General features: G+C 36.4%; 1 protein-coding gene across 1 annotated transcript in view; it reads right to left on the bottom strand.

Annotated features, from left to right (window-relative positions):
- Window positions 1-27,340, bottom strand: part of Uhrf2 (ubiquitin like with PHD and ring finger domains 2) — an 80,569-nt gene that overhangs the window by 35,184 nt on the left and 18,045 nt on the right. Inside the window, exon 3 of the mRNA XM_075973823.1 lies at window positions 16,329-16,588. Within this exon, the coding sequence (XP_075829938.1) occupies window positions 16,329-16,588 (260 nt within the window). The remainder of the gene's footprint in view (window positions 1-16,328; window positions 16,589-27,340) is intronic.

Here is a 27,340-nt window from a genome sequence, read left to right as displayed (position 1 = left end):
AAAAGGTAAAACATTCCATTGTTAGGCATTTTTTTCAGAGTTGTGAGAAAAAAGATACACATCAATTAGATGTTTACAGGAGGAAATTAGATCAGAAAGTTTTAAGTTTTAAAACGAGCAAATATTATTCTATTTAATGCACCCAGTATTAAACTGCCCTGAGTTCTTCTCTTGGAACTCACTCTGTAGACCAGGTTGGCCTCAAACTCATAGAGATCCACACTGAACACAGCCAGGGCCTTGTACTCAGATAAACACTACCATGAGCTACTATTACCCCAGCCCGAGTTCTTCTCATTACACCCATAAATAAGTGCACCTCCCATTCCTCATCAGAGAAACCTCTTTTGGCATATGGTGATTAATAGAGACTCACACCTGGTGAAGTGAGTAAGACTATCTTAGTGCCCAGTTCTAAAGGGGATGTACCCATCACTACCTCCTTCCCAAGGCACAAGGGTTATCGCAGAAGAGAGGATGGAAAGATGGTAGTGTCAGTAGTAACAAATACGCACAACAGAACAGTATATACTGAACATGACAAGCCTATTGCACGAATTTACAGCAGCTGTGAATGCATACATAAATCCTGCACAAGATCATGGCAGCAAAAAGCCTACCATGGATAGGGAGAGCCAATGAAGTCTCACCACTAAATGAGGACTAGTGGCAACTGATGGCTGCCTGGAGAAGGAAAGTAAATTTTTCTTCAGAGAAGCAGCCCGAGAAACTACTCATGCTCCAGCAGATGGTCCTATACCCATGCACATATAAGCAGCACTAAGTGAGTTCTGACCTTAAAGAAAAGAGAACACATAAAGTTGAGTCAAATGCAATGCAGATGTGGGAGAAGTTGGAGGGTATAGAGTGGAATGTGGATGTTATCAAAACACGTGCATGCATAGAATTCTCAATTAAAAATAAAATCTTACAAATACACTGAAGACGTGTAATTCCAATAAAACACTCAAAAATATAATACTGCTCTGGTATATTTAATAGGCTCTTGGGACATCTATCTGAAGGACAGATTTCTGGGCCTTCCCCAAGATTCACTTAGTATAGGTATGAGGAAGGATCCCTCAGGAATTTGTATACTAAACACTTTATTTGGATAAAATATACAGTATTTATGACCATCATGCAAGACAAACTTAAGTGAAGAAATGCTATTTATTTAAAAGTCAAAGCCAACTCTTATGTATAAAGCCTCTTTTTGAGTACGAAGTTCTCTCACAACTCATGGAATAATAATGTCATATGTACATCTAATGTCTTCCAGTATCCTTTTGAGTATCATCCATTCAGAACCTTGTAATTCATAGAAGACTAGAAAAATATACTTGGAAACCTTTCGTAAACACATGAGTAACAAACAAGAAACAGGACAACTAGTCATTGCAGCAAAATTGATTCTAGCACCCTATACTCATCAAGATCAACATAGCAATCATTTAAGAAAAGTCTCTCTATTAAAATCTAGAAAACATTCTATCTGGCATTTTTAAAAATTTTAAATGATCACATCAATTTTTTTTAAAAAATCATTTTTACTACTTTATAGAAGTTGCTTCTATCTAAAAACACCACTTGGTTTATTGACAACTGACTCAGCAGATTCTATTTGCAGTAGCTATATATACTTAAGACATGCACCAAGGCTGAGAATATGGTATGGACACTGGCAGCAATACAAGCACTGCTTCAATTCTTCTTCTGAAAATGTTTATAATTAACCACCATTTACTAATTCCAATAATTCGTGTCCATAGCATATTCTGCTTTAATTAAAGTATTAGGGATAGATAGAACTTTGAAAATGACCAAATATTTATGATCCCTATAGACAAGAGATTTTTAATACTAAAACCTTGTTTGAACGTAAGTGAACACTAGTTGGCATGGTAGTGCACATACCCATGATACCAGAGCTCACAAGGGTGGCACAGGTGGACCCTCCAAGTTCCAGGAACACATGAGTTACAGTGATAGAGCTTCTATCGACTGAAAAATTCCTATCAAACCAAGTATCCTCCCCAATTTCAATATGACCACTTTCATATTATGAAAAAATTTTGAAACACCAACAGTACACATATGACATATCTTACCATTACCTAGCCTCACAAACAAAAAAAGACTGATGCCAGTTACTTTGGTAAATAATAGAGGCTTAAACCTTACCCCAAAATTACAAAACTTGAGCTTGGAAACGGTGCATTTCTATAACCCCAGCACTTGGGAAATAGATTGGGAATTTAAGCCTGCTTCAGTCACATAGCAAATTCAAGGCCAGCCTGAGCTACGTGAGAATCTGCCTCAAAAGGGGGGATGGAGAAATGGCTCAGTGGTTAAGAGCACTGGTCTTCCAGATGACCAAAGTTCAGTTTCCAGCACCCATGCTGGGTAGCTCACAACCACCTCTATGTCCAACTCCAGAAGATCCAATTTCCTGACACCACTCCCCACCAAAGAATGTGTACAAATACACTGAAAATCTAAAAGTAAATTTCATGATGCCCTCTAGTACACTAAAAATGTGGATTTATATACTTCACATACTAATAATTCTGATTTACATCATTATTCTGGAAAACCTCTCAGATGTTATAATTGCAATACTTCAGTTCACATCATTAATCCAAGTAACTTTAGAAGTTATTATATTTGGGGCTGGAGAGATGGCTCAGAGGGTAAGAGCATTGCCTGCTCTTCCAGAGGTCCTGAGTTCAATTCTCGGAAACCACATGATGGCTCACAACCATCTGTAATGAGAACGGGTGCCCTCTTCTGGTGTATAGGCAGGCACACATGCAGGCAGAACACTGTATACATAATAAATATATATATTTTAAAAAGCTATTATATTCACCCTATTGCAAATATTCACCTTTCAGAAGATGCCACTCGATACTTTTTAATACAAGTAATAGCATTGACAGCATTGAGAATTCTAATAACAGCTATTATTTGCAAATGTGCTTCCTTCAGGAAAATAGACTACTACAAATAACCATAACTTTAAGTATGTCTATAATAAATAATTCTAGTATTGCTTATAAAAACCAGAAGTATTCTCACAATTTGAAGGTTTTGGGTTTGTCTAACCTAAATTCCTAGTTCATTACTGATAAATTAAGAAAGTGGAGCGTAGTGGTAAATACTTGTAATTCCAGAACTTGGAAGATGGGAGTATGAAGCTTTTAACAAATCCTTGGCTGGATTGTATAAAACTTCATCTCAAAAAATAATAATCTCGGGGGCTGGAGTGATGGCTCAAAGGTTAAGAGCATTGCCTGCTCTTCCAAAGGTCCTGAGTTCAATTCCCAGCAACCACATGGTGGCTCACAACCATTTGTAATGGGGTCTGGTGCCCCCATTACATACATACACACAGACAGAATATTGTATACATAATAAATAAATATTTTAAAAAAATAATAATAATCTCAAAAGCTTGATGCTATTAGTATAGGCATAAGCTATACTACTAATACATAAGTATTAACTACTGTTAATTTTTGTTTCTTTTTGAGTAATTCAGGTAGAATCCTGAAACTGGTGAGAGCCCCTAGAGATAAACTCAGTAAGTCAAATGTTAAATAAAGTAAGCACAAACACTAAGATTTAGGGAATAATTCATATTTCTCCTGGCCTTTAATAAAAAGTATTTACATTAGATAAGTAGTCATATAGTAACCATTTCTTTTATTTCTCTTTAGTATCAGGGACCTGAGAGCAATGGATAAGGGTGGGTTCAAATGAATTAGCAATGGTTGTCAAACTTCAAAATGAAAAAAATCTAACTATAAGACTTCAACTCTTTCCCAGGCCAATTATGGAGAGTAAATGATACAACGTTTTATTAAGGCCATTATGTACATTTATAACAAGTTATGCTAATGCTCATGGTAAGAGATCATACATTACAAACTACTAGTCTAGCAGGGAGGTGGTGGCCCACCTAGCACTTGGAAGGCACAGGCAGGAACATCTGAGTTTAAGAACACCCTGGTCTACACAGAGTGAGTTCCAAAACAGCCAGGGCCTAACAGAGAAATCATCTAGAAAAACAAAAACAAATGAATAGAAACCTCTACTAATCTAACAGAGTTGTTATAAGCCATATATATATATATATATATATATATATATATATATATATATATATATATATATATATATATGCTCCAAGTTTGAAGTCAATTCAGTCTTCCTAGTAAGCACAGTGACTTCCAGACTAGATAGGACTAAAAAGAGACCCTGACTCCCTGAACACCCACTCCCAAAGTGTTTTTGCTTATTCCTATCAAATTTTCTAAAGCATTGTGAGACACTGTATCCCATATATATATTACTTGTTAGAAACACAAATTGCTGTCCTTCAGGACTATCTTTCCCTTTAAGTCACTATCACAGATACCATCAGGAATCTTCGAACCTCTACTTACCTGAGTTTACTGCTAGCTTTGTGAATTTGCCTATTAGATGATCTTTAAAATATCATTTGAATGTTTAAAATCTTGACTAAAGGATATTTGATAGGAATAAGCAATATCCAAGAAGCTATAAAAGTGGGAACAAACTTATCCAAATAAAGAAATGTTTGTTCACTCCCTTTTTTTAACACTTAATGATTTGAAATTGCTTTTATTCTTTTGATATATCATTACTTTTAATTCTCCATTTTCTTAATTGAAAAACTCAAAAGAGAATTTGCAGGGATGAACACACAGTTCAGTTGGTACAGTGGTTGTCTAAAAGGTATGAAGTCCTATATTTGATCACGAGAACCACATAAACCAGTGTGGCAGTACATGTTTCTTATCCCAGTATTCACCCTAAAGACAAGGAAGGAGGAACTAGAAGTTCAAGACAATCCTTGACTACACAGGAGTTCAATGCAAGCTTCCAACATCTGAGACCCTGCATAAAACAACAAAAGGTTTTCATAAGGCCCCATCTTCCCCCAGGAATCAGGATTTTGTAGTGTAAGGAAAGAGAGATAACTTTCCTCACAGGTAAACTGTGTATGCTAGGAGTGTTTATTAAAAAACAAAAAACAAAAAAAAAAAACTTAAGGATTTTTTCAAAATCTGAATCTCCAGATAATAAATTTCTCCCAAGTACCATGTTGACAAGAGTTCTAATAAAACAAGAGATAAATAGTCAAGACATGGGGAGCTACAAACAACTACGTTTGTACCAGACACTTTGTTACCTGCACATAGTTTATTTATATTAGCTGCAGTAAGCTGTCAATCACGGCTAATGGTCTAATCTAGACTGCAATACTGACAAGCTATACATTCTTTCTAAGATGTCTTCAGCAATTCAGTCTGTTCACCAAGGAATCTTCAGAAGACACATTCACTAACATCAGAAAAACACATCTTAAGATGTTAGCATAACCTTTGCATGAGCTCAGTTTATCTCCCTCCCCCACTCTTCGACACACACACACACACAATTTCTTATTTTTGAGTTTCAAAACAGGGTCGCTCTACATAGCCCTGGATGTAGACCAAGATAGACTCGAACTCAGAAATCCACCTGCCTCTGCCACCCGAGAGCTAGGATTAAAGACATGCACCATGACACCTGTCTTGTATCTATAACTTTGAGAGAAAATGCCAATGATTTCAAGTTTTCTTGGCTTGTCTTTAAAATCTATCTAAAAAAATCTAAATACTCATTTTTCATACAGATTAAAAATTATTAGCTCTGCCCTGAGTAGAAAGGAATTGAAAATACAAGGGCATACCTATGTAATCTTGATCTGATTATCAAGCAACATTATTCTAATGAGTTTCCTTTTCAGACTAAGAGTTCATATGGGCTGATAATATGTAAGATCTGACTTTTATTATAAAAATAGCTTTTCAAAGAGCTGGGGTTTACGTCAGTAGAGTAATTGCCTAGTTTACTAAGGCCCCAAGTTCAAATCCCCAACCTCCAATACAGGGAATGAGGAGTTGTTCATTATAGGTATTATAATCTTAGCACTCTGGTGGAAACTTTCTGAGGGATCAAAAATCCAGAAGTTTAAAGACTCTGTATCCATGGTAATTATTAATTAAAATAAAAACAACTTTTGAGTAATTAAAAAGTGATGAACAATGCTTATCATCTAAGAATTCCAAAGGCAGGTTCCTTTGTTAAATTTCCTTCAGTGTTACATCAAGTTTGTGTAATCTCTATTGTACTTGTCCAATCTACACTGCAGCACTCAGAAGTTAAATCTGCAATGAAAACAAAAGCTTAATATATTAAGTAAAACAAGTCATTGCACTTGGTAGGCAGAGGCAAACAGATTTCTGTGAATTCAAGTCCAGCCTGCTCTACAAGAGTTCCAGGACAGCCAGAACATAGAAACCTTGTCTAGAAAAGTCACGAAAAACCAAACACATAGCCGGGCGGTGGTGGCGCACGCCTTTAATCCCAGCATTCGGGAGGCAGAGGCAGGCGGATCTCTGTGAGTTTGAGACCAACCTGGTCTACAGAGCTAGTTCCAGGACAGGCTCCAAAGCCACAGAGAAACCCTGTCTCGAAAAACAAAAACAAACAAACAAACAAACAAAAAACCACATGATTAACAAAATGTAGTGTGTAATCAGTATCATAAATAGGATGGCTGATAGCCTATTTGAAATAGCAAATAGCAAGTGTTCTGAAAATAAAAACCATAGTGAAGACTAAAGTCATTTGTTGTAACTACTAACTTTAAAAATCCTCTTTGCAACCTATCTTCTTTCTCTATACATCCCAGTCAACAGCTGGAGACTGGCTATTGTTTATTCAATGGCTACTTCTCAAGTCAAACTATTCTTTCTCTTCAGAGATTTGAAGTTTGTGTGTTCCCGTAGTTTTGTACAGAGCCTCCTCCTACACAAAACTTTTAAAATAAAAGCTTATCATTTATCTTCAAGTTAAAGATTTAGTTCTCAATTTTTTAGTTTTCAGTTGCTCTTCATGATAGTTCTACATTTTTACATGTAAAGTTCTACTCTAAATATGCGCCATATCATAAAGATGCTGTTTTAAAACACAGGAGCTGGAAGACAATAGCTCACACAGGGAACGACCAGTCCAGTACAACTACAGCACCACCTATTTAAAAGTCATACTCAAGTGCCTCTCTAGTACCTTGTGATCCAGCAAAAATAATTCACTACAGCTTGTACAGTGGCATTAGCTTGTACCCATTGCTACTTTGGAGGCTACTTTGGAGGACTGTTTGAGATTAAGAATATGGGGCTCAATTGAACAACAAAGTTTCTGTGTATTTTGTTTCTTTGGCTATGTTCTTGCTTATTTTAAACCTAGTATCTTAGCTAGGCCTTGTGGTGTCCATCTTTAATTCTAGTACTCGAAAGGCAAGACAAGCAGATCTCTGAGTTCAATGCCAGCTTGGTCTACAGAGTGAGTTCCAGGACAACCAGGGCTACACAGAGAAACCCTGTTTTAAAACAAAAACCAAAACAAACTGGTCTTGATTTGTGGCCCAGAGAGGCCTTAAACTACTGATCCTTCTGCATCTGCTGCTGCTATTATTCACGTGAGTCTCATGTGATTTTATTTTAAAATAAGTTTAAAATCTACTTCCACTACTAAACCAATACTTTTCAATGCATTCTTACTCCAAAGATGAACTTGTCTGATGGATGACATATTAAAGACAACAAATAGTTAATTCTGTTTTAAGAGTAATTTTTGTAATGACTACAAAGCCTTAACAAAATTTACTGCCATCTCCATGTTATGTCATAACAATCTGCCTTACATGCTTCTACCAATCTTCTGTTACAAAAGCTCAATTATTTTATGCAGGATATATACCATATCTTATAGCTTCTTTCTCTTTGTAGAAGGTGTGATAACATTTATCTTCCACTAAGCTTCTGATAGCTTTTGTCTCTCAAAAGTTCAGCTATATAATTAAGTTGCCAGAGGTGAAGCATTTAATTCTACCATGTAAGATTTACTGTAGACTTACTGTATATGTTGAGTTAGACTCCACTTCTGGCATGAGTTCTATTCAAGGAAAGTTTCAACATTAAAATATTAAGCTAAATAAATATGAAGGCTTTAATGTTTGTGTTATAAAAGCAAACAAAAATACAAGTCCTATGTTACTTTGAGGTAGTGCTATTCCTAAACCATCTTCTAGAACCTCTAAAATTATAAAACTGAATAAACATTGGTTTGTGTTTAAAGCTTCAGGTCCTATTCCTATCTGTGCCTGTGTAATACTGTCTGCCAAGAATAAAATCTCAGGAAGCAGTTTCCAAGTTATCTTTTCAGTTTATCAAAAGATAAAACTCCAGGCTACAGAAGCAACTCAATGATTAAGAACACTTTTTGCTCTTCTGGGTTAAAGTCCTAACACCCATACTATAGCTCACAACTAGTTGTTTGCTGTTACTGATTTCCTTTATGCTTATTTATTATAACAAATATAAAAACCTAAGGTGGGTCACAAGGTATCTCCAAAAAGCCCTGGCACTGCAATCACGACTTCCTGGCTCAAAAAGACTGGCGCACCCTCTGCTCACATCCACCCCAATGAAAACCCTGCCTTTTGGACCAAAATGCTCCTCTCAATTGGTCAACAGACAGGTGACAGAATTTCTGTAACATTTTTTTCTTTTTGTCTAATGAAGAAAAGGTTCTAACTTTAACATAGTAAAACTACACACAGTAAAAATTATCTATCAAGTATTGTCCAAATAGAAAGGTAATAACCTTAACAAAAATAAAACTACATACAATAACAATTATCAAGTAAGAAATACATTCTCAATGTCTAATTCATAAGTAATTGGCATATTTATAGAGATCACTCCGTTAGTTGTCCTCTCTTGGAGAATCCAAAGTTTTGTACTAATGTGCTTTTTGCCAATATCTGGGAAACTGTTAACAGTTTGGTCTTCAACCCCATCAAAGATCTGGGAAGGAAATAGTATTACTTGAGTAATCAAGAAGTGCAAGCAAGCAATTACAAAAATATGTGAGAAATGACAGAAACATTTGGCTGCCTGGTCAGTCATCCAAGGTTCTTCTGCAATCTTTTGGCCTACAGGCCTAGAATATCTAACAGACTTGTTTCAGAAGCGAGAAATTTTGAAGGAGTGTCCTACCCTATTGGCAAAGTTCGACAGTCTCCTTTCTGAGTCCTGCTTGTACAGTTTGGACAGTGTACTGTTAGCAGTCAAAGCAAGGGCAGTTTCTTGCCCCAATGGCTAGGTTTTGCCACAAAGAAAGCAAATGCTACATGGAGTTTCTTCGATACGCATCATCCACTTTAAATCACTGCTGGTGAGAGCAGATACATTTCATGTCAATAAAGACTAAGTCATTAAAACATTTTAAATACCATATTCTATAGGTCTTGGAAGTGTTTGAAGATTACCTATCTAAAATATATCTCTGTATACCTAAAAACCTTAACTAACATGACACAAAGTTTGATAGCTGTCAGAGACTATTAGCCTGTATTTCTTTATTATCTGAAATACCTTTTTTTTTCTGAAATAGCTTTTAAGGTCTAATGCTTCACATTGTATAATTAAACTGTATAGGTGATTACTATTTATTATTTAAGACTAGTTGCTTTTTAGTTTGAAAGTTGATTCAATAATCTACCTTTTTATCCTATCACCCTAAAAAAACTTAAACAATGGTCAAGTCTTGGGAGAGCTAGCTGCATCATTTGTTGCCAGTCTCTGAGTAATGGGAAAGTGTAGGACATATCGGGACTTATTGGAAGTACTGATGGTAGTAGATGAGGGTGAATTATCTCAGCTAGCCATCTTGGAATTTTCCTGGGCAGTTTGTGGATCAAAGCTGATCTTTAAGTGGTATTTATCAGCTTAGTGGTACTATCACAATGAAGGTAGAATCGTTGTGGAGCTCCATCATTTGTTTGGAGACTTCAGATATTGCTGTTAGAAATGCATATCATTTACTATAGAAAACTTAAAACATTAAATGTAATGTGTTATAAATCTTAGGGAGGTTAAAGAACCATTATCTATTAAATACATCTGGGATATCGGGTATATTCCTAAATATCTGTTTAAACTCAAGCCTGGAATAACACATAAAAAATTAGATGAAGCCTAAGGCTAAAATTACTTACTACTTTGTAATAACATTAACATCAAAACAGTTTGAAATTTTTTTTAAAAAATCTAGTAAACTTTTTCTTTCCTTTGTTTTTTGAGACCTGGTTTCTCTATTGCTTTGGAGCCTGTCCTGAAACTCTGTAGACCAGGTTGGCCTTGAACTCAAAGACTACCTCCTGCCTCTGCCTCCTGCTCATTGAAATTCTGAATGTGTATCTATGGTATGGTATATTTTTTCATTTTCCAAATTCTGCAAAATGAAACACACCCTCTTATCAAATTTGAGTACCCTTTGGGTTTCTTCTTGCAGGTAGTGGAGTTTGGTTATAAAAGCACAAGTAGGACATTTCCTTGGCTTGTTGCCAAGTGACAGAAAATTTCTTTTTTAAGTCCTTGCTATTAACACGGTGTTTCTTATGGAATTGAGGCTTCCAGCAAATTTCCTACTACTAGCTGATCAATTTCATCATCACCTTGTGTTAGAGGGCCTAGTAGACCTGTATGGGATCTGATATGTGTTTGTGTGTGTGTATGGGATGATTCCTATTACTAACTAATTCCTATAATTGCAAAAATCCTAAATCATCAGAAGTAAATTCAGTGGTTTCAATATGTAAATAAACTGCATATTGAGAATCAGTAACTATATTAAGAGGTTCTGAAAAATCTAATAATACCATTAAGAATATCACATAAGCCGGGCGGTGGTGGCGCACGCCTTTAATCCCAGCACTCAGGAGGCAGAGGCAGATGGATCTCTGTGAGTTCGAGACCAGCCTGGTCTACAAGAGCTAGTTCCAGGACAGGAACCAAAAGCTATGTAGAAACCCTGTCTTGAAAAATCCAGAAGAGAAAAAAAAGAGAATATCACATAATTATGACTTTTGAACAGAATCATAAGGGCTTTGAGCCATTTTAATTCCCTGGTTTATAACCTGCCTTTCATGATGTATTTGCATCAGAATAGAATGTAGGGGGTCCAGCTATTGCTGTTCCCTGAACAATGGGAGGAAAGACCCAATTGGTTCTTTTTATAAATTGAAGTCTCATGTTTTTGGGATATTTGTTGTTAATCTCTCACCCCCAAATAGTGTAAACTCTTTGCCAAACTAAATTTCTGTCCATAAAAAGGAATTTTCAGTATTAATAAAACTACTAAAATTCTGTTAACAAGTCTCAATTTTCCTTTTAAAATCAACTCAGAAATATTTTTTACACAGGTCTTTAACTTTTTGCTGTTTGCATAGCAAAAATGTCCATTCCAGAATATTATCTTATCTCTGCACAAGAATTTGAGTAGAAGAATGGGTGGAGAGCAGAATAACAAGGATACATTAAGTTCTGGATTCAAGTAATCCACATGTACATCCTGTAATTTTTTCTGTACCAGAGCCAATTCTCTTCAACTTCAGCTGATTTCCTTGGACTTAATAGTCCTTCTTATAAGGTTTGAAATAAATTACTTAGTTCTTAAGTTGTTAATCCAATTGTGGGCCAAAGCCAGATACTGTCTCCTAGTAATTTTTGAAAGTCATTAAAAGTTCACAATTGATCTCTCCTAATAAGAACTTTTTGTGCATTAACTTTTTGCAAACTTACTTTATATCCTAGATTAATGGAATCTTCTCTGTATTTTTTCTGGAGCAATTTATAATCCCCAATAAAGCAATATTTTCTTTATTTCCTTAAACATTTATTCTAAGGTATCTATGTTTGAATCAGCTAGTAAAATATTGTACATAGAAACCATGGATTGAGAAAACTGTTTACAAATTATTTCCAACAGCTTTTATATAAAACTGGCACATGGTGGGGCCGATTTAACATCTCTCATGGAAGAGCTTTTCACTGATACCTTTTAAGTGAATTATTATAAGTAGACACCATGAAGTCAAATTTTTCTTGTAAATAAAAATTATCTATATATTCTTATATTGTTTTTTTAAAGGTATAGTAAAGAAAGTCTTTTAAATCACTATAATGGACCATCCTTTAGGTAACAGAGAAGACGGGGCAATTCCAGGTTATAGAGTCCATCAGTTGAATTACTTTATGTGTCAGCATTCTCCACTTTAAAGAATTTTTGTTTTTAATGACAAATATAGAATTCCAATGTCTGACCAATTCTTCAAATTGTTGAACATTTAGCTTCTCCTGTATGTTGCTCTAAGGCCTGTAAGCTTTCTGATGTCAAACGTCACTGTTTCACCCACACAGGTTTATCAGTTAGCCATTTTAAAGTTAGGGCTACCGACACCTTTGAGAGGTCACCAACTGTTTGGTTACACATACTCTAAAAACTGCTCTAGAGAAAAATTTCCAAAATTTCTCCCTGAAGCATTCCTTATTTTATGGGTCATTTGAGGTTAGAGGAATGTTGATCTATGTTTTCCACTGTTGTAATATACCATGTCTCCTTAAGTTCATTGCTATGTTGGCCACATATGATTTTAATTCTCTCTGTTCTTCAGGCCCTATGCATCCGACCCATCTTGAGCTTTGTTTCACCTGAGATAAAGTTCCAAGCTCTAGAAGCTGAACATTTACCTCTGAAGAGGCCAATTTGGATGTCAAGATTTTGGTGCAATTATACTTACTGTCTGTGCCTACCAGACCCTCCATTTTAATGCCATTTATCTGTATTATTAATTTAGGTCTTTGGTTGTTTATAGGAGTTTGTCAAAATATTTGTTTTATGGTTTCTATTGGAAAGTTTGTTTTATCTTCTAAAGCTGCTCTGTCCTCCAAAGAAGTATGGTATTTGCTTTTTTATAATAGGCATTAGGTCCTTTGATTGTTCTGTGGAAAAGTTTCCCCCATGGTGATAGGGAATGATTGAACTAAATTTGACATGGGGTCTGCAAGGGGCCCTCTAAGGTGTTTCCTGAGGGCAAAGGATTACCTTGCCTGCACCTTGTTAATTTGCATTCATTGGTCCAATGGTGGCCTTTGCATACCTTCTGCATACTCCAGAAGACTGGGGTCATCTGTTTGGGCTATCTCTAGAAAAACAGTTTCTAGGAACATCTGCCTACAATACCTTTGCAGATGACCTTGTTTATCACAATTAAAACACCTGACATTTTTTTCTTCAAACCTTTGGAAATCACCTCTCCTACCCAAGTGTCATCATGGTTATGAGATTCAATATTGACTATATGTCAGATCCATTCCTCTATGGGTGTTGATCTTACCTTTAAAGGCCCAATTACCTTTTTGTATTGTGAATTAGCATTCTCAAAAGTCAAAGATTCAATTAATATTTGTTTAACTTCTAGATCTGCTATCATTCTATTTACAGATGAAGTTAATCTCTGCAAAAATTCAGTGAAGGCTTCCTTTGAGCCTTATAAAATTTTAGTAAAGGCCTAGTACTCTTTTCTGATTCTTGAATCTTGTCCCAAGCATTTAAAGCTGCTGTATGTCGTAGAGTCAAGGCGTGATCAAATATAATCTGTCTTTCCACATCAGTATAAAGGCACTCACCAATGATTCAATCTTAGGAAATCTTATAACATCTAACCCTACCTTGATGTTAGATGGCCCTAGCTTCATCTCTCCACAACACCTGGTCCCTTTTAACTGAGGTCCAGATTCCAACACTGCTGTAACTAAATCTTTCCAGTCTTGTGGAATAATCAGTCAAAATGTATTTGCTTCAGTAATTATTTCCAGGGCTTGCATATTATCAGTAGCAACCTTTTCTAAGGCTTGCATCTTTTGAGTAGTAAGTATTTTTAAGGTTTACATTTTATCAATCATCTTTCTACATTTTACATCTGTAAATATTTCTAAATAAATTTTAAATCAGTAAATATTTCTAAAGCTTTTATCAGTCAAAATTGTATTATTCTCCTTAGCTAATTATTTGTAAAGCTTGCATGTTATCAGTAGGAAGACTGGGTCATACAGATGTAGTGATGGTGTTTGACCAGCAGGCAGAGCCAATGGTTGGAGGACTGGACTGTGAGAATGTATTCAGAAATAGTTATGATATCTGACCAAAAGATGGAGCTGGTGCAGCACCAAGGCAGCAGTGGGAGATCCAGGTGCAAGGAAGGTGCACTGAGACTAAGCACTCTGTAAGCTGACTGCCCTCAGGCCAATGGCCACCTCTGGAGACAACCTTGGGGAGGTTTGGCCAAGGTCAGAAAGAATTGGCCTGAGAGCCCCAGCTTTGTTACACAGGCCTTGATTTTCTGCTTTGACTTTCCTGTCTGCTGCCAGTGATTTGGTAACAGCAGCTGCAAAGTTCCAAGTCCTGAGCAGGTCTCGAGGTGGGCAAAACTCAAGACAAGCTGAGCTGCCTTGATTGGCAGTCTACAGAGGGGTTCAGAGAACACCCCAACACAGGCAAAGGGGGCTAGCCAAAGGGTATTCATCCTCCACCAGACCTCAGAGCAGTTTGGGGGCTGGATGCACTTGGACCAGAAAGTGGTCAATGTGCCGAGATGTGTTTTGTGTATTTAGCAATGCCAATCGTTGAATGTCAGGTGTTACTGACTTCTTTTATGTTTATTTATTATAAAACTAAAGAACAAAATATAAGAAAGAACTGAGGCGTGAACCGCAAGCTACTGCAGAAAAACCCCACCGCAGCTGTTTCCTGGCTCAACAACACGGCCTTACTCTCTGCTCTGCCTCTCCTCTAGGTCACCTCTATCCCAAATGAAAACCCTGCCTCTTGGACCAAAAGGCTCCTCTCAACTAGCTAGAGTACTGGCTACAGAATTTCTTTAACAGTAAGTATTCCAATTCTAGAGAATCCTATGCCCCCTTCTGGCCTCTATGGGCACCAGGCACACAAGTGGCGTAATACATACATATAGGCAAAACACCCACACACAAAAAACATATTTAAAAATTAAGATAAAACTCTTTCAAGAACTTAAAGATTACTTGTTGGCAATAGACAAGGTAAGTCTACCACTACAGTAACTTGTTTCCATGCTCTATGCCACAACATTCATTAAATTCAGAGACTTCTTATCAGTTCACTAACTCTAGACCCTTTCTGCACTAGCACCAATTCACCAGTATTGCCAATCCCAGCCAAGTCCATTATGTTAAAATGCACTCTCACCGTTGGTTCTACTACAGTGGGCTAAAATTAAAAGTAGTATGATGATCATTTGAGATAAGTAATATTGATAGGTTAGCCAAAACCTATCAGTCATAAAAGCTAAGGTATCTACTTTTGTTTCCAGATATCCTGGAAATTGAGTTTCTTCCATGTTGTTGCCTTTTTTTAAAAAAATTCTACTACTGCTATTATTTTTTACTCATCATCATCATTATTATATATGTATCAGTGTTTGGGTTATATGTACATCTGTGTGCCACATGCATTCCTGACTCCCTATAGGGGCCAGAAAAGGGATGCCCTGGAACTATAGTTACAGACAGTTGTGATGATGTGGGAATTGAAGCTGGGGCCTCTGGAAGGGCAGTCAGTGCTCCTAACCTCTGGGTCATCTTTCTAGCTGCCTCTACTAAGTTCTTATAACTAACTTGTACTAGAAAAAATGTACGCTCATTCTAAGATTTGAGATCATAGCATGTGGCAAGAATTTTGTATGCTTAATATTTAAGCATATCCAAATAACTTTTGTTCCATAATTTCTAAAAAGAAAACTTAGTGCTAGAATCTAGACTCTCAAGGCCAAGTCCCATCATAATATTTCAGAACATTATTTAGAGGAGACTGGCACATAACTATCAATCAATGCACAGAAGACTTCTTATTTTTTGGATAATAGTAATGAAAAAATTCTAAACTTTGTGGTAATGCATAATCCTGTGAACATATTAAAAAGAAATGAATTCATTTCCTTCAAATGAATAATCTGTATGTAAATTATCCCAAAAGCAGTATCTGTATTTTGCCTCATTCTAATAGCTACAATATATTCTATAAAATGCTTAAGATATTAAATATAACCAACAAAGAGAAATCTGAACGTTCTAAGTAATAAGTCAACAGTAGAATGATTAAAAACAAGTCACTCATAAGCCAGAGATGACTGACAGTTAAAGGGCCCTTACTTGTTGGATAACAATCACTAAACAAGCAGAAACAAAGAATGAATATGACCTCTAAGTGATTTCTTCAGTAAGACTATTCAAAATAATCTTGAAATGCAAAGTTTTGCTTCTATACACAAAAACATGAATGAAGTCCTCAATAATATGAGCACTTACTCATCATACTCGATATGATAAATAACGTCTTCATCAGCAGCAACAGAGTCTGAATTAGACGTAGAGGGTACATTGTCCAATTTATTTGTGTTCTCTTTGGAATTATGATTTACATTTCCATTAGTCCTTTTATAAGAATTGCCATTCTTCAGTGGAGTTTTGCCACGTGAATGTCCGTCAGAAGCTCTAGTAACACTATGTATATGTGCTTCAAACCAAGCACCAAGGCCGGCATCTCTGGCATCCACCAATTCATTTACCTAAAAAAAGTTTAAAATTAGTTAATGAAGCTTAATTTCATCTATTGCTTCAAAAACTTTAATATAACTCAAGTTATTTGAGAGTGATTAAGGCAAACAATATTTGTTGCTACTCATGTTTGAAATGATTACAGATTAGATCATACCTATTCTTTTAGATTTTATTGTACTGTCTTAATCTTGGTATTTACTAATATAAAAGTTGAATTTCTTCCCGATTTCCTTCGATGAAGATATTTCAATTCTTTTATACCCATGTCTACAACACTCTATTTTGAAAACAATGATTATGTATGCAGAAGTCATGTATGAACACTGTCATTACAGAATCAGCACTTTTAGCTATAAAGACATCAATTTGTTCTATTCTTATAACCCTAAAAATAACTTACACAATCAGTCCAAAAAGAAGTGAAAATAAAACTTGAGAATGAGAGAATTACTCATAAAGAATGGAAATATACACTGCTAAACTAATGTATATAAACTGGGAAAAGTTCTTTAATGGATTAGTAACTCACTAGGCAATTATGTCCAGTTATTACTTCAAAGAACAAAGATAAAATGTAAGGAAAGAGGTAGAAGACACAAGGTATCCAGTAATGATTCAGACCTAACCAACAACTTTTATAAACAGAAAACAGGGATTAAAACATATGTATATCAGAATTAAGAAACAGGCAGGTTAAAAAAAATTCTATATCCTTCCGATAAAAGTTTAAATTTGACTTTATCATGGAATATCTTGTTTTCTCCTTCTATGGTAACTGAAGGTTTTGCTGGCTATAGTTGTCTTTAGAGTCTTCAGGACATCTATCAGGCCCTTGTGGTTTTCACAGTCTCCACTGAGATGTCAGGTGTTGCAGAGACCTATACCCAAATATTAGGCAAAAAGAGGGAGAGAGTCCAAATTGGAGATCTCTATCAGGTCTCTCCCCACAAAACTCAAAAAATCCCATGGAGGAGGGCAAGAAAGAATTGTAGGAGCTAGAAGGGTCAGGACAGCAGAAGATAGCCCACAGACATCAACTACGTAGGCTTTATAGGGGCTCAGAAACTGAAGCAACAATCACAGAGATTATATGGGCCTGTGGATAAGTCCTCTGCGTATTTGTTATGGTTGTTAGTATGGTGTTTTTGTGAGACTCCTAAGAGTGGAAATGGGGGTATCTCTGACTCTTCTGTTCTTGGGGACCCCTTACCTCCCACCAGGTTGCCTTGCCCAGTCTTGACATGACGGTATGTGCTTAGTCTTAATGTATCTTGTTATGCCATGTTTGGTGGATATCCCTAGGAGGTCTGATCTTTTCTGAAGGGAAATGAAATAATGGATCTGGAGGAGAGGAGAGGTTGGAGAGAAACTGAGAGGAGTGGAAAGAAGGATATTCTAAAAATGTGAGGACATTGGTAAGAGGCAAAGGTTTTGTTTGTTTCAGGTAAAAAAAAAACAAAAAAGAAAAAAAAACAAATCTTTTAAACCTTTCTTTTTGAAAGTCCTTACAAAGAAAATATGAAATCGCCAACACATGTTCATCATCTCAATCTAGCTTTCCCTTGAAGGCAAAAGAGACCACTTAACATAATTCTAACAGATGGTGTTGGCTAGTTTCTAATGTCGGCTTGACACGATCACCTGGAAAGAGAGAAACTTAATGGAAGAACTGCTTCAATCAGACTGGCCAATGAGAATGTCTGTAAAAGGCTATCTTGATTGATAAGTGATAAGGGGGGCCCAGCCCACTGTGGGAGGCACTATCCCTAGGTTGGTGAGTCTAGGATATATAAGAAAGCTAGAAGACAAATCTGCAGACCTAGAGAAGTTACAAGGGTTTGGGGAGGAACAACACAAAATTTCCCTAGAAAGGGGAAATTTGATAAATATTTTGGGTGGACTGGGGGCAGGAACAGGAGGTATCAGGTTGGAGAGGATAGAGGAAAAAAATACTGGGAGAGATGATTCGAGTTGGAGGGCATTTTGGGGGTAAGGTAGAAACCTAGTGCAATGGAAATTCCCAGAAATCTATGAGGATGACCTAAAACTCCTACTAATGGGAGATAAGGAGCCTGAACCAGTCATCTTCTGTAACCAGGCAAGGCTTCCAATGGATGGACTGGGACACCAACCCAGCCACAAAATCTCCGATCTACAATTTGTCCAGCATGGAAGATATTCTGGGGTAAGAAGGGTGGTATACAGATTGTGAGTGCCCAATCAATCAATGACTGGCCAAGCTTGAGACCCATGTCATGAAAGGGACCCCAGCCCTGATACTGACTGTATAGTCAGGAACCAGAGACTGGATAGTCCAGTGTCCTAGGATAGAACCAAATATGACTGGCATAAACAAACAATAAAATTATTCCTAATTATAGTCTGCTATATTCATAGATCAGTGATTAGTTCAATCGTCATTTGAGAGATTTCATCCAGCAACTAATGAGAACAGATCCAGAGACCCAGAGCCAAACACAAGGTGGAGCTCAGGGAATCCTGGGGGGGGGGGGGGGGGGGAAGGATTGTAGATGAGTCAAGGATACAAGAAAACCTAAAGAATCAACTAACCTGGGCTTATAGGACTCACAGAGAAACAACAATCAGGGAAGTCTGCATAGGCTAGACCTAGGCCCTCTGATTGTGTAGCCTGGTCTTCTCGTGGTATTCCTAATAGGGGAACAAGGCTGTCTCTGACTCTTTTGCCTGCTTTTTGAGACCCTTTTCTTCATACTGGTTTGCCTTGTCCAGCTTTAATATGAGGGGGAGGTGCCTACTCTTACTGCAACTTGATATGTTATGTTTGGTTGATATCCCTGAGAGGCCTGCCCTTCTCTGAAGGGAAAGGAACAGGTCTGGGAGAGAGAGAAGGTGGGGGATAAAGTGGGACTAGGAGAGAAGGAGGGGAAACTGCAGTTGGGATGTACCATATGAGAGAAAAATAAATTAAAATAAAAAAGCTAACAGAGGGAAAGGTAGAGATGAGTCTAAGCAGCCTTTCCACACAGTTTCTGCTTAAGTTTCTGTTTAAGTTCTTGCCCCAACTTTCCTCAAAAACAGACTGTGGCCTGGAAGTGTGAGTCAAATCAGCTCTGTTCTCTCCAAGTTGCTTTAATCAGTGTTTTATCACAGCAACAGAAAGCAAACAAAAATACATATGGTATTGCTTGGAAATAAAGTGTGTTATAAAATGACTTATACTCACATGTGCCAGATAATATGCAATGTTCTTTACTTAGGTTTGCCTAATCATAATAAAGCTATCAATTACTGCTTTATGAAAAAACTTTTATGAAAAAGGCATCATTAGCTTGTTGTAGGCAAAAGCTAACAAGATGTAAATCCAGGTATTAAAGAACCTTGACCCTGAAAGTAAGTGTAGGTTTCACCTACACTTATTTAACTAAGTAAAGCTTGTTAAATCTGACAAAAATAGGTAATTATTATAAACTTCAAAGTTAAGTGATAAGCTCAGAAATACACACACACACACACACACACACACACCTTTCAAATCACCAAGCTTACATTAAAAGGGGAAGTATAAGCCAAGACCAGTAACTTTCATTTTGGTACAACACTGAACCAAAGGCAGTATGCAAAGTGAATACCGCAGCAACGAAATAACTTAAAAGACAGGGTTTAATACAATATAAGAATAAAGCCTAAAGAGAGAGAAACAGAGGGAGGGAGGGAGGGAGGGAGGGAGGGAGGGACAAGAAGGGAGAGAAGAGAGGGGGGAGGGAAGGAGACAAGAACTATTACTACTAATAATAATTACAACTACAACTACTACTACTACTGCTGCTGCTGCTGCTGCTGCTGTTACTACCAACCATCAAGTAGGTTAGGTATAATCAAGAATCAGATGGAACATGCTATTTACTACATATATGTTAAATGAATAGACTTAATTCTTCCTCAATAGTAACTAATAAATTTAAAGACACTCTCTTGTAAGCAACAGCTAAAACAAACAAAAAAACCAATGCTAATGTTTATAAGAATAAATAAATTACAATTCACTCACAGTAAGCCAAATCATAGTGATGTTTAACATTCCAACTGTATCATTATAACAGGGAATAAGGTATATGGTTGACAGTAGAACAACAGCAGTAAACAAACCTTTTGTCTCAAGTGTGGGGTGGGGCAGGGTGAGGTGATAATCTGTAATCCCAGCACTTGGGAATCTTAGGCTAGAGGATCACAAGTTCAAAGCCATCCTAGGCTATATAGAAAGAGCTGTCTCAAAAACAAAACAAAGCACCCCCCCCCCATGAATAAACTCCACTATGGATCAGTGAGCAGTCAAAATGAAATGCTATAATCTGTCTAGCAATATTTAAAAAGCCAGCAGGTAGAGCTAATAATTAGATAACACAAAATAAAATGTATTAGTTCATAAAGATAGTTATTTGAGTACAGTAAATCTACACTTACAGCTGGAAACTAAAGTTTTATTTTCTTATTCACCAAAGCAAGCCATTTACAATAATGCATATTAAAAACTGGTAGTGCTTTTAAATTCTAAATATATTGCAAAATGCATAGACATGTGAATGACAATTTTAAATAGGCTAAATTGCATGTAGAAGATAAAACTTACAGAGTATGGGTTTTGAGGACAGTTCAGAATAAAAATTATTAAAACATAAAATCAGGATACTGTCATGGTACCCTTCTATATAACTTAGAAAAAGTTAAGAACAAGAATAATTTAGAAGAGAGTGGCAAAACAGACATCTGGTAGTATGTTCATATAACCCCAGCCCAAGAGAGGCTAAAGCAGAACAATGCCAGTCTAAGTTACATAATGAGACCCTATGTTTCAAAATATGAAGTTATAACATGGCAAAAAAAAGTATGAGTAAAATATTCAAAGTATATCCACATGATTTTAATTTATATCAATAAAATGCAAAGTAGAGATATTAAGTGTTATTTAAAGAATATTTCAATTCAAGATCACATAGCAAAGCAGGTTTAATCAAGAGGCAGAAAAAAAACTAAGAAATCACAGCCCAGTGCCTTTACTCTGTCTTCTCTGGGAAAAAGCAGGGCAGGACAGGGCAGGGCAAATGATCTAAGATTAATGAGTGTGAATGTGTTACAACCGGCTTCAGGCTATTGGCGGAGGTCTCTAGTTGTCTGTCACCTTGCCATAAATGATCAGAACAGAAAAATATTGTCTTAATGTGTGTAATGGAGAAAAGAGGATGGTTGGGATATGGACTCGGAATTGATCTACTGTATATGAAAGATATCCTTTCTGACAATGTATCAATTATTTCTAGGAATTCACAAAACAAAAATGGAATTCTCTAGTCCTAGGAAAGGCAGTCTCTCCCCAGCCAGCAAGGTTTCTTGACAGATGCCAAAATATCAAAAAAAAAAGAACAATATTTTATATATTTAAAAACTATAATAAATGTGTATATAAGAAATGAAAAGATCTGTTTGGGGCTACAATTGGGGATGGAGTGGAAAAGTCACTCACATGAACCTGTAATTAAGAACTGACCTTAATTCTTATAGAAATATAGCTACAAGCACCAAGTGTAGTAGTGCACACTTGCAATCTCATGAGATTTAAAAAAGAAAAAATAATTACATGTCCATTGCACCTTAAATGACAAAGACATAAAAGGCTTTTTTAAAAAAAAATCCCAAAACCTACTTTGATCGGATGATCAAAGCCAGTGTATATATGTATCTTAGTAAACCTTTTGAAAGAAAATATTCAAAGCCACAAATAAACCTGGCATGATGGAGTTGTGTGCCTATAATACAAGTTCTCTCAAATCAGAGGCCTAAAAAATTCAAGGTGGCCTGGGCTATATATTGAGATCTTGTCTCAAAACATAAAAAACAAACACAAAAGCATATATATATACACATATACTTACATATATAATCTCCACATACAGAAAAGGCCACACATATTTGACATTTAACTAAACCATTAACTTTTAAAAAGAAAGAAAAACTAAAGCATGAGAAGCAAGGTAACTAAAAATTAGATATAAGAAACAGCAAATGCTAGATTACTGTTCAAACTTTCTCTGAATGCGTCTCTGCTACTAGGTATTGAATCTACACATGCTAGGCAAGTACAGTACAACTGAACTGCATAGCTACTTTTTAAAAACAACCAAACAAGGCCACTTCACAGTGCGTCCATGCTCAGAACTTACAATTCTCTATAGTTTCAGCCTCCTGAGAACCAAGAGCTACAGACTTGAACTACCAGGCATAACTCTTTGTTTTGCTTTCTTTTTATTTTTTTTTCCTTTTTTGTCTTTGAAGGTAATGGTGGGGAACATGACCTCACTTTGTCCAGGATGCCTGAAACTTGTGATGTAAAATTCAGACTGACCTTGAACTCGCAATCTTGTCTTAGCCTGAGTAGAGAAGACCATCAAATCCATTTCTAAACACTTCCTTTGTTCTGTGGAAAACACAGCTCTGCAGATAAATCAGCATTCACACCTTTCAAAGGTATAATCCCTAAAAAGTTATTTTGTCCCAGCTTCATACTTTTGCAGTTTTAAAACATATCAATGTATTTAAGAAAATCCAACCCAGTGGGCATATATGTGCAGAGATCAAACAACTGTCTTTTTTCACTAAGTATTAGCATATTCAACTTGACTCATTAAAACTTGGTAATTTTATTTTCTATTGTCTGTTTAGTAAACATTAGCTGTTTCGATTATATAATTGCTTCCTTTAATAATTATAATACAAAATCATTCCTGTTTTTCCAATAAAGTGTAGACATGAGACATATTTGTCCTCTGAAGACATAGGAGATGACCCAGTGAGAAAAGCCCCTGCAACACCTCATGAAGACCTGAGCTTGAATACTGGGAACCTACACGGAAGCTGGCCACAGTAGTACAACTGCCAGGAAGATGGGAAACAGAGACAAGAGGACTCCCAGAAGCTTGTGAGCCAGTCAGCCTGAATGTAACACTGAAGTTACATATAAGTATGCAACACTGAACAGTAAAGAGTGTCTCAAACAAGGTAGAAAGCAAAGACCTTCACACATGTGCCATGGCACCTGCACTTAGGCACATGAACATACACATATACATCTATCCAATATAACACAAAAAACACACAGCTAAAATAGAGAGTCAGTTGGGAATATGAGTCTCTCCAACTCTAAACATGACTCTCTCATAATATTTAACTGGAAATACCAATCTTAAAAATGCAATATGCTTCCATTTACATAAAACTCAGAAACAGCTACATTAGGATTACATAAACAGGTTGTATGTTAGTAAGTTGTTAAAAATTGTATAAAGACCACAGAAAAGACTACTATATTTGGGCAACAGTTTCAAGAAAAGAATTATGGACTAGAGAAGGCTCAGCAGTTGAGAACTATTTTTCCCAAGGACTCAAGTTATCTCACTTCAAATATAGATGTACAAATGCATATATAAAATTTAAAAATGTTTTAAAAATATGAATTTATAATTAGTAAAAGGGACATGCTATTCAGCTTTGATCATTTGGGTGGTGTTTAGAAAAATTTACTTTATAGTAATTCATTAAGCTATTCTTTGCATGTTACTATTAAACTTTATTGTACTACATGGTACTAAACTTTATAACTACATTGTACTATATACAAATGGAGACAACATAATAAAATATCAACAATGAAAAATAGGAATGGATAATCCTGGCTCCTACCCAAACATCTCCAGGTTCTTCAAATAGGATTGGTAATAACTAGTTCCTCACAGCACATGCAGAAGACTGAAAGGATGATCATGTATTACTCAACGTCAGCAAATACGGCAATATAATGAAGCTGAGTAATGAAAACTTCATGCCTGCCACCTTTAAAATCAGCTTGAAAATTCACCTGCTCCTTTTGCTGTCCAGACAATATTTAAGACACAGGAAAGGGGGAAAAAGAACTTCTGTTTGTGAGCCACAAAACAACTGTAATTATAGGGAGCTGTACATTGAAAGAGGGGGAAATCTGAAGCTAAGAGGTATAAGTAGTTGACTAAGGCCTAAAAATCTGCCAGGTCTTGGATTATATTTTAGCGCGGTCATCCTCTCCCCCCTGAAAAAATCTGACAAAACAAAATGGCATAGACACCCCACATATTTAAGATATAAAGGGAAGCTTCTAAATTGTTTGATTCATTTGTTTTTGGGAGACAGGGTCTCAACCACTTTACCCTGACTAGCCAAAAACTCCTTATGTAGACCAATTCAATCTTGTATTGCACTCACAGAGATCCACCTGCTTTTACCTCTGGGATTAAAAGTGAAGGCAACCATGCACAGATAATCCTCAGTTTTTAACAAGATTTTTATATGTTAACTAATCAGTATTTCAGTACATGAAAGAAATTCATAATTAAAGTAATAGGTTTTGCCAAGCTTATTTTTATATGTATGAGTGGTTTGCCTATTTGTCTGTATGTGCACCATGTGCATACAGTTCTCACAAAGGCCAAGAGTGTGCCAGAGCCTCCTGGAATAGTTACAGATGACTGTGAGCCACCAAATGGGAGCTTGGAACCAAACTTAGGTCCTCTGCAAAATTATTAAGTGCTCTTAACTGCTAAGCCATCCTCCTAGTACCAAAGTAGTAGCATTTAAAATTGTTTTCAGTTTACCTACATAAATCAACAATGAAATTCTCAGGAGGCAAAGCAAAATATCATTTGTCTACTTCTCTGTCCCCAATACCTAAACAAATGAGCATTAAATACACAAATATTCAAGGAATAAATGAACTATCCAGAAATAAGCACTTTAAAAGCATTAGACAAAATTTCAAAAATTCTTAATGGCAACTTCATTTTAAACTGAAAGGGACACAAACTTATGTTAGCTTCTGCAGCCAATAAACTAATTAAATGCAATTAAAAATATTAAAGTATGAATACCACAGTAGCCTTTTATAGTTAAGTGCCAAGTCCACAATGTTCCTAAATGGAAAAAATAGAGTAAACTGCCTTGCAAAACCTTATACAACTAATAAACAATTTAACTAGAATTTGAAACCAGTTGATAGTGAAATCGTTGTCCCAACGGCCAGACCATGTAGTAACAAAGTTAAGACACCTAGTATCTAAATTATATATTAACATAAAATACATGAATTATTAAATAAAGCCAGTGGTACAAAGAGCCTGTAACACCAAAACCTGGGTATGCAAAAGGTTCACAAATGCAAGGCCACCCTAGACTAAATAGTGAAGACTATCTCAAAACCATCAAACTAGGTGACAGTCAAAGCATAAGCACGGAAAATAAAAAGCGAAACCAGCTAAGAAAATTAGTCTCTTATGAAGCTCTTCTCAGGTAGTCTGGAAAGGAGGCACAGAAGTTTGCCAGAACAAAAGAACTGTAAGTATTTTTGACTGATTACTGTCTCTTCTATGAAAATAAGTTCATCCTTTCACTGCCTTCAAAAGCAGCAGCTTCTGACCAAGTGTGATGGTGTGCATCTGTAACACCAGCATTTGGGAGGTAGAGACAAGAGGATCTGGTTTTTAAAGCCAGCCTCAGCTATAAACTGTTTTAGCACAACAGAAAAACAACTCAACAAAAAAGCCTACAATTGTGTCTCTACCACACCACTCCACCCACACACCCACAAACTGAGAAGTGGGGGCTGAAGAAATGATTCGGTAGTTAAGAGCACTTATGTGCTTGCAGAAGATCCAGTTGTGGCTTCTAATACACAAACGATAGCTTCCAACAGTCTATAACTCTAGTTCCAGGATTTCTGATGCTGTCTTCTGGCCTCAGTGGACATTGCTTGCACATGGCACACAAACATACATGCAAAAAATTTATGTTCAGCCGGGCAGTGGTGGTGCACGCCTTTAATCCCAGCACTCGGGAGGCAGAGACAGGCGGATCTCTGTGAGTTCAAGGCCAGCCTGGTCTACAAGAGCTAGTTCCAGGACAGGAACCAAAAGCTACGGAGAAACCCTGTCTCGAAAATCAAAAAAAAAAAAAAAATTTATATTCATAAAATAGAAATAAATGTCTTCTTAAAAGGGTAAAAAGTAATAATAAAGTTTAATAGAGACACCAACAGTGACATATATATTCAGATATATGTATCTACATAAATTCATATGTATGACTCTGAGATTCCATTTTACACCTGTAAGAATGGCTAAGATCAAAAACACTGATGACAACTTATTCTGGAGAGGTGGTGGGGAAAAGGGAACACTCCTGAATTGCTGGTGGGAATGCAAGCTGGTACAGTCTCTTTGGATATTAGTATGGCGATTTCTCAGAAAATTAGGAAATAACCTTCAAGACCTAGAAATACCACTTTTGGATATATACCCAAAGGATGCTCAACTGTACCACAAGGAGATGTGCTCAACTATGTTCACAGCAGCATTGTTTGTCATAGCCAGAACCTAGAAACAACCTAAATGCCCCTTGACCAAAGAATGGATAAGGAAAATGTGGTACCTTTACACAATGGAGTACTACACAGCAGAAAAAAATGACATCCTGAAATTTTCAGGCAAATAGATGGAGCCAGAAAACATCATATTAAGTGAGGTAACCCAGACCCAGAAAGACAAATATCGTATGTACTCACTCATAAGTGGTTTTTAAACATAAAGCAAAGAAAGCCAGCCTACAAATCACAATCCCAGAGAACCTAGACAACAATGCAGACCCTAAGAGATATACATGGATCTAATCTACATGGGAAACAGAAATAGACAAGATCTCCTGAG

The sequence above is a fragment of the Microtus pennsylvanicus genome, chromosome 5 (genome assembly GCF_037038515.1).
Source record: "Microtus pennsylvanicus isolate mMicPen1 chromosome 5, mMicPen1.hap1, whole genome shotgun sequence".
Lineage (NCBI taxonomy): Eukaryota > Metazoa > Chordata > Mammalia > Rodentia > Cricetidae > Microtus > Microtus pennsylvanicus.
This window is presented reverse-complemented; position numbering and strand designations above follow the sequence as displayed.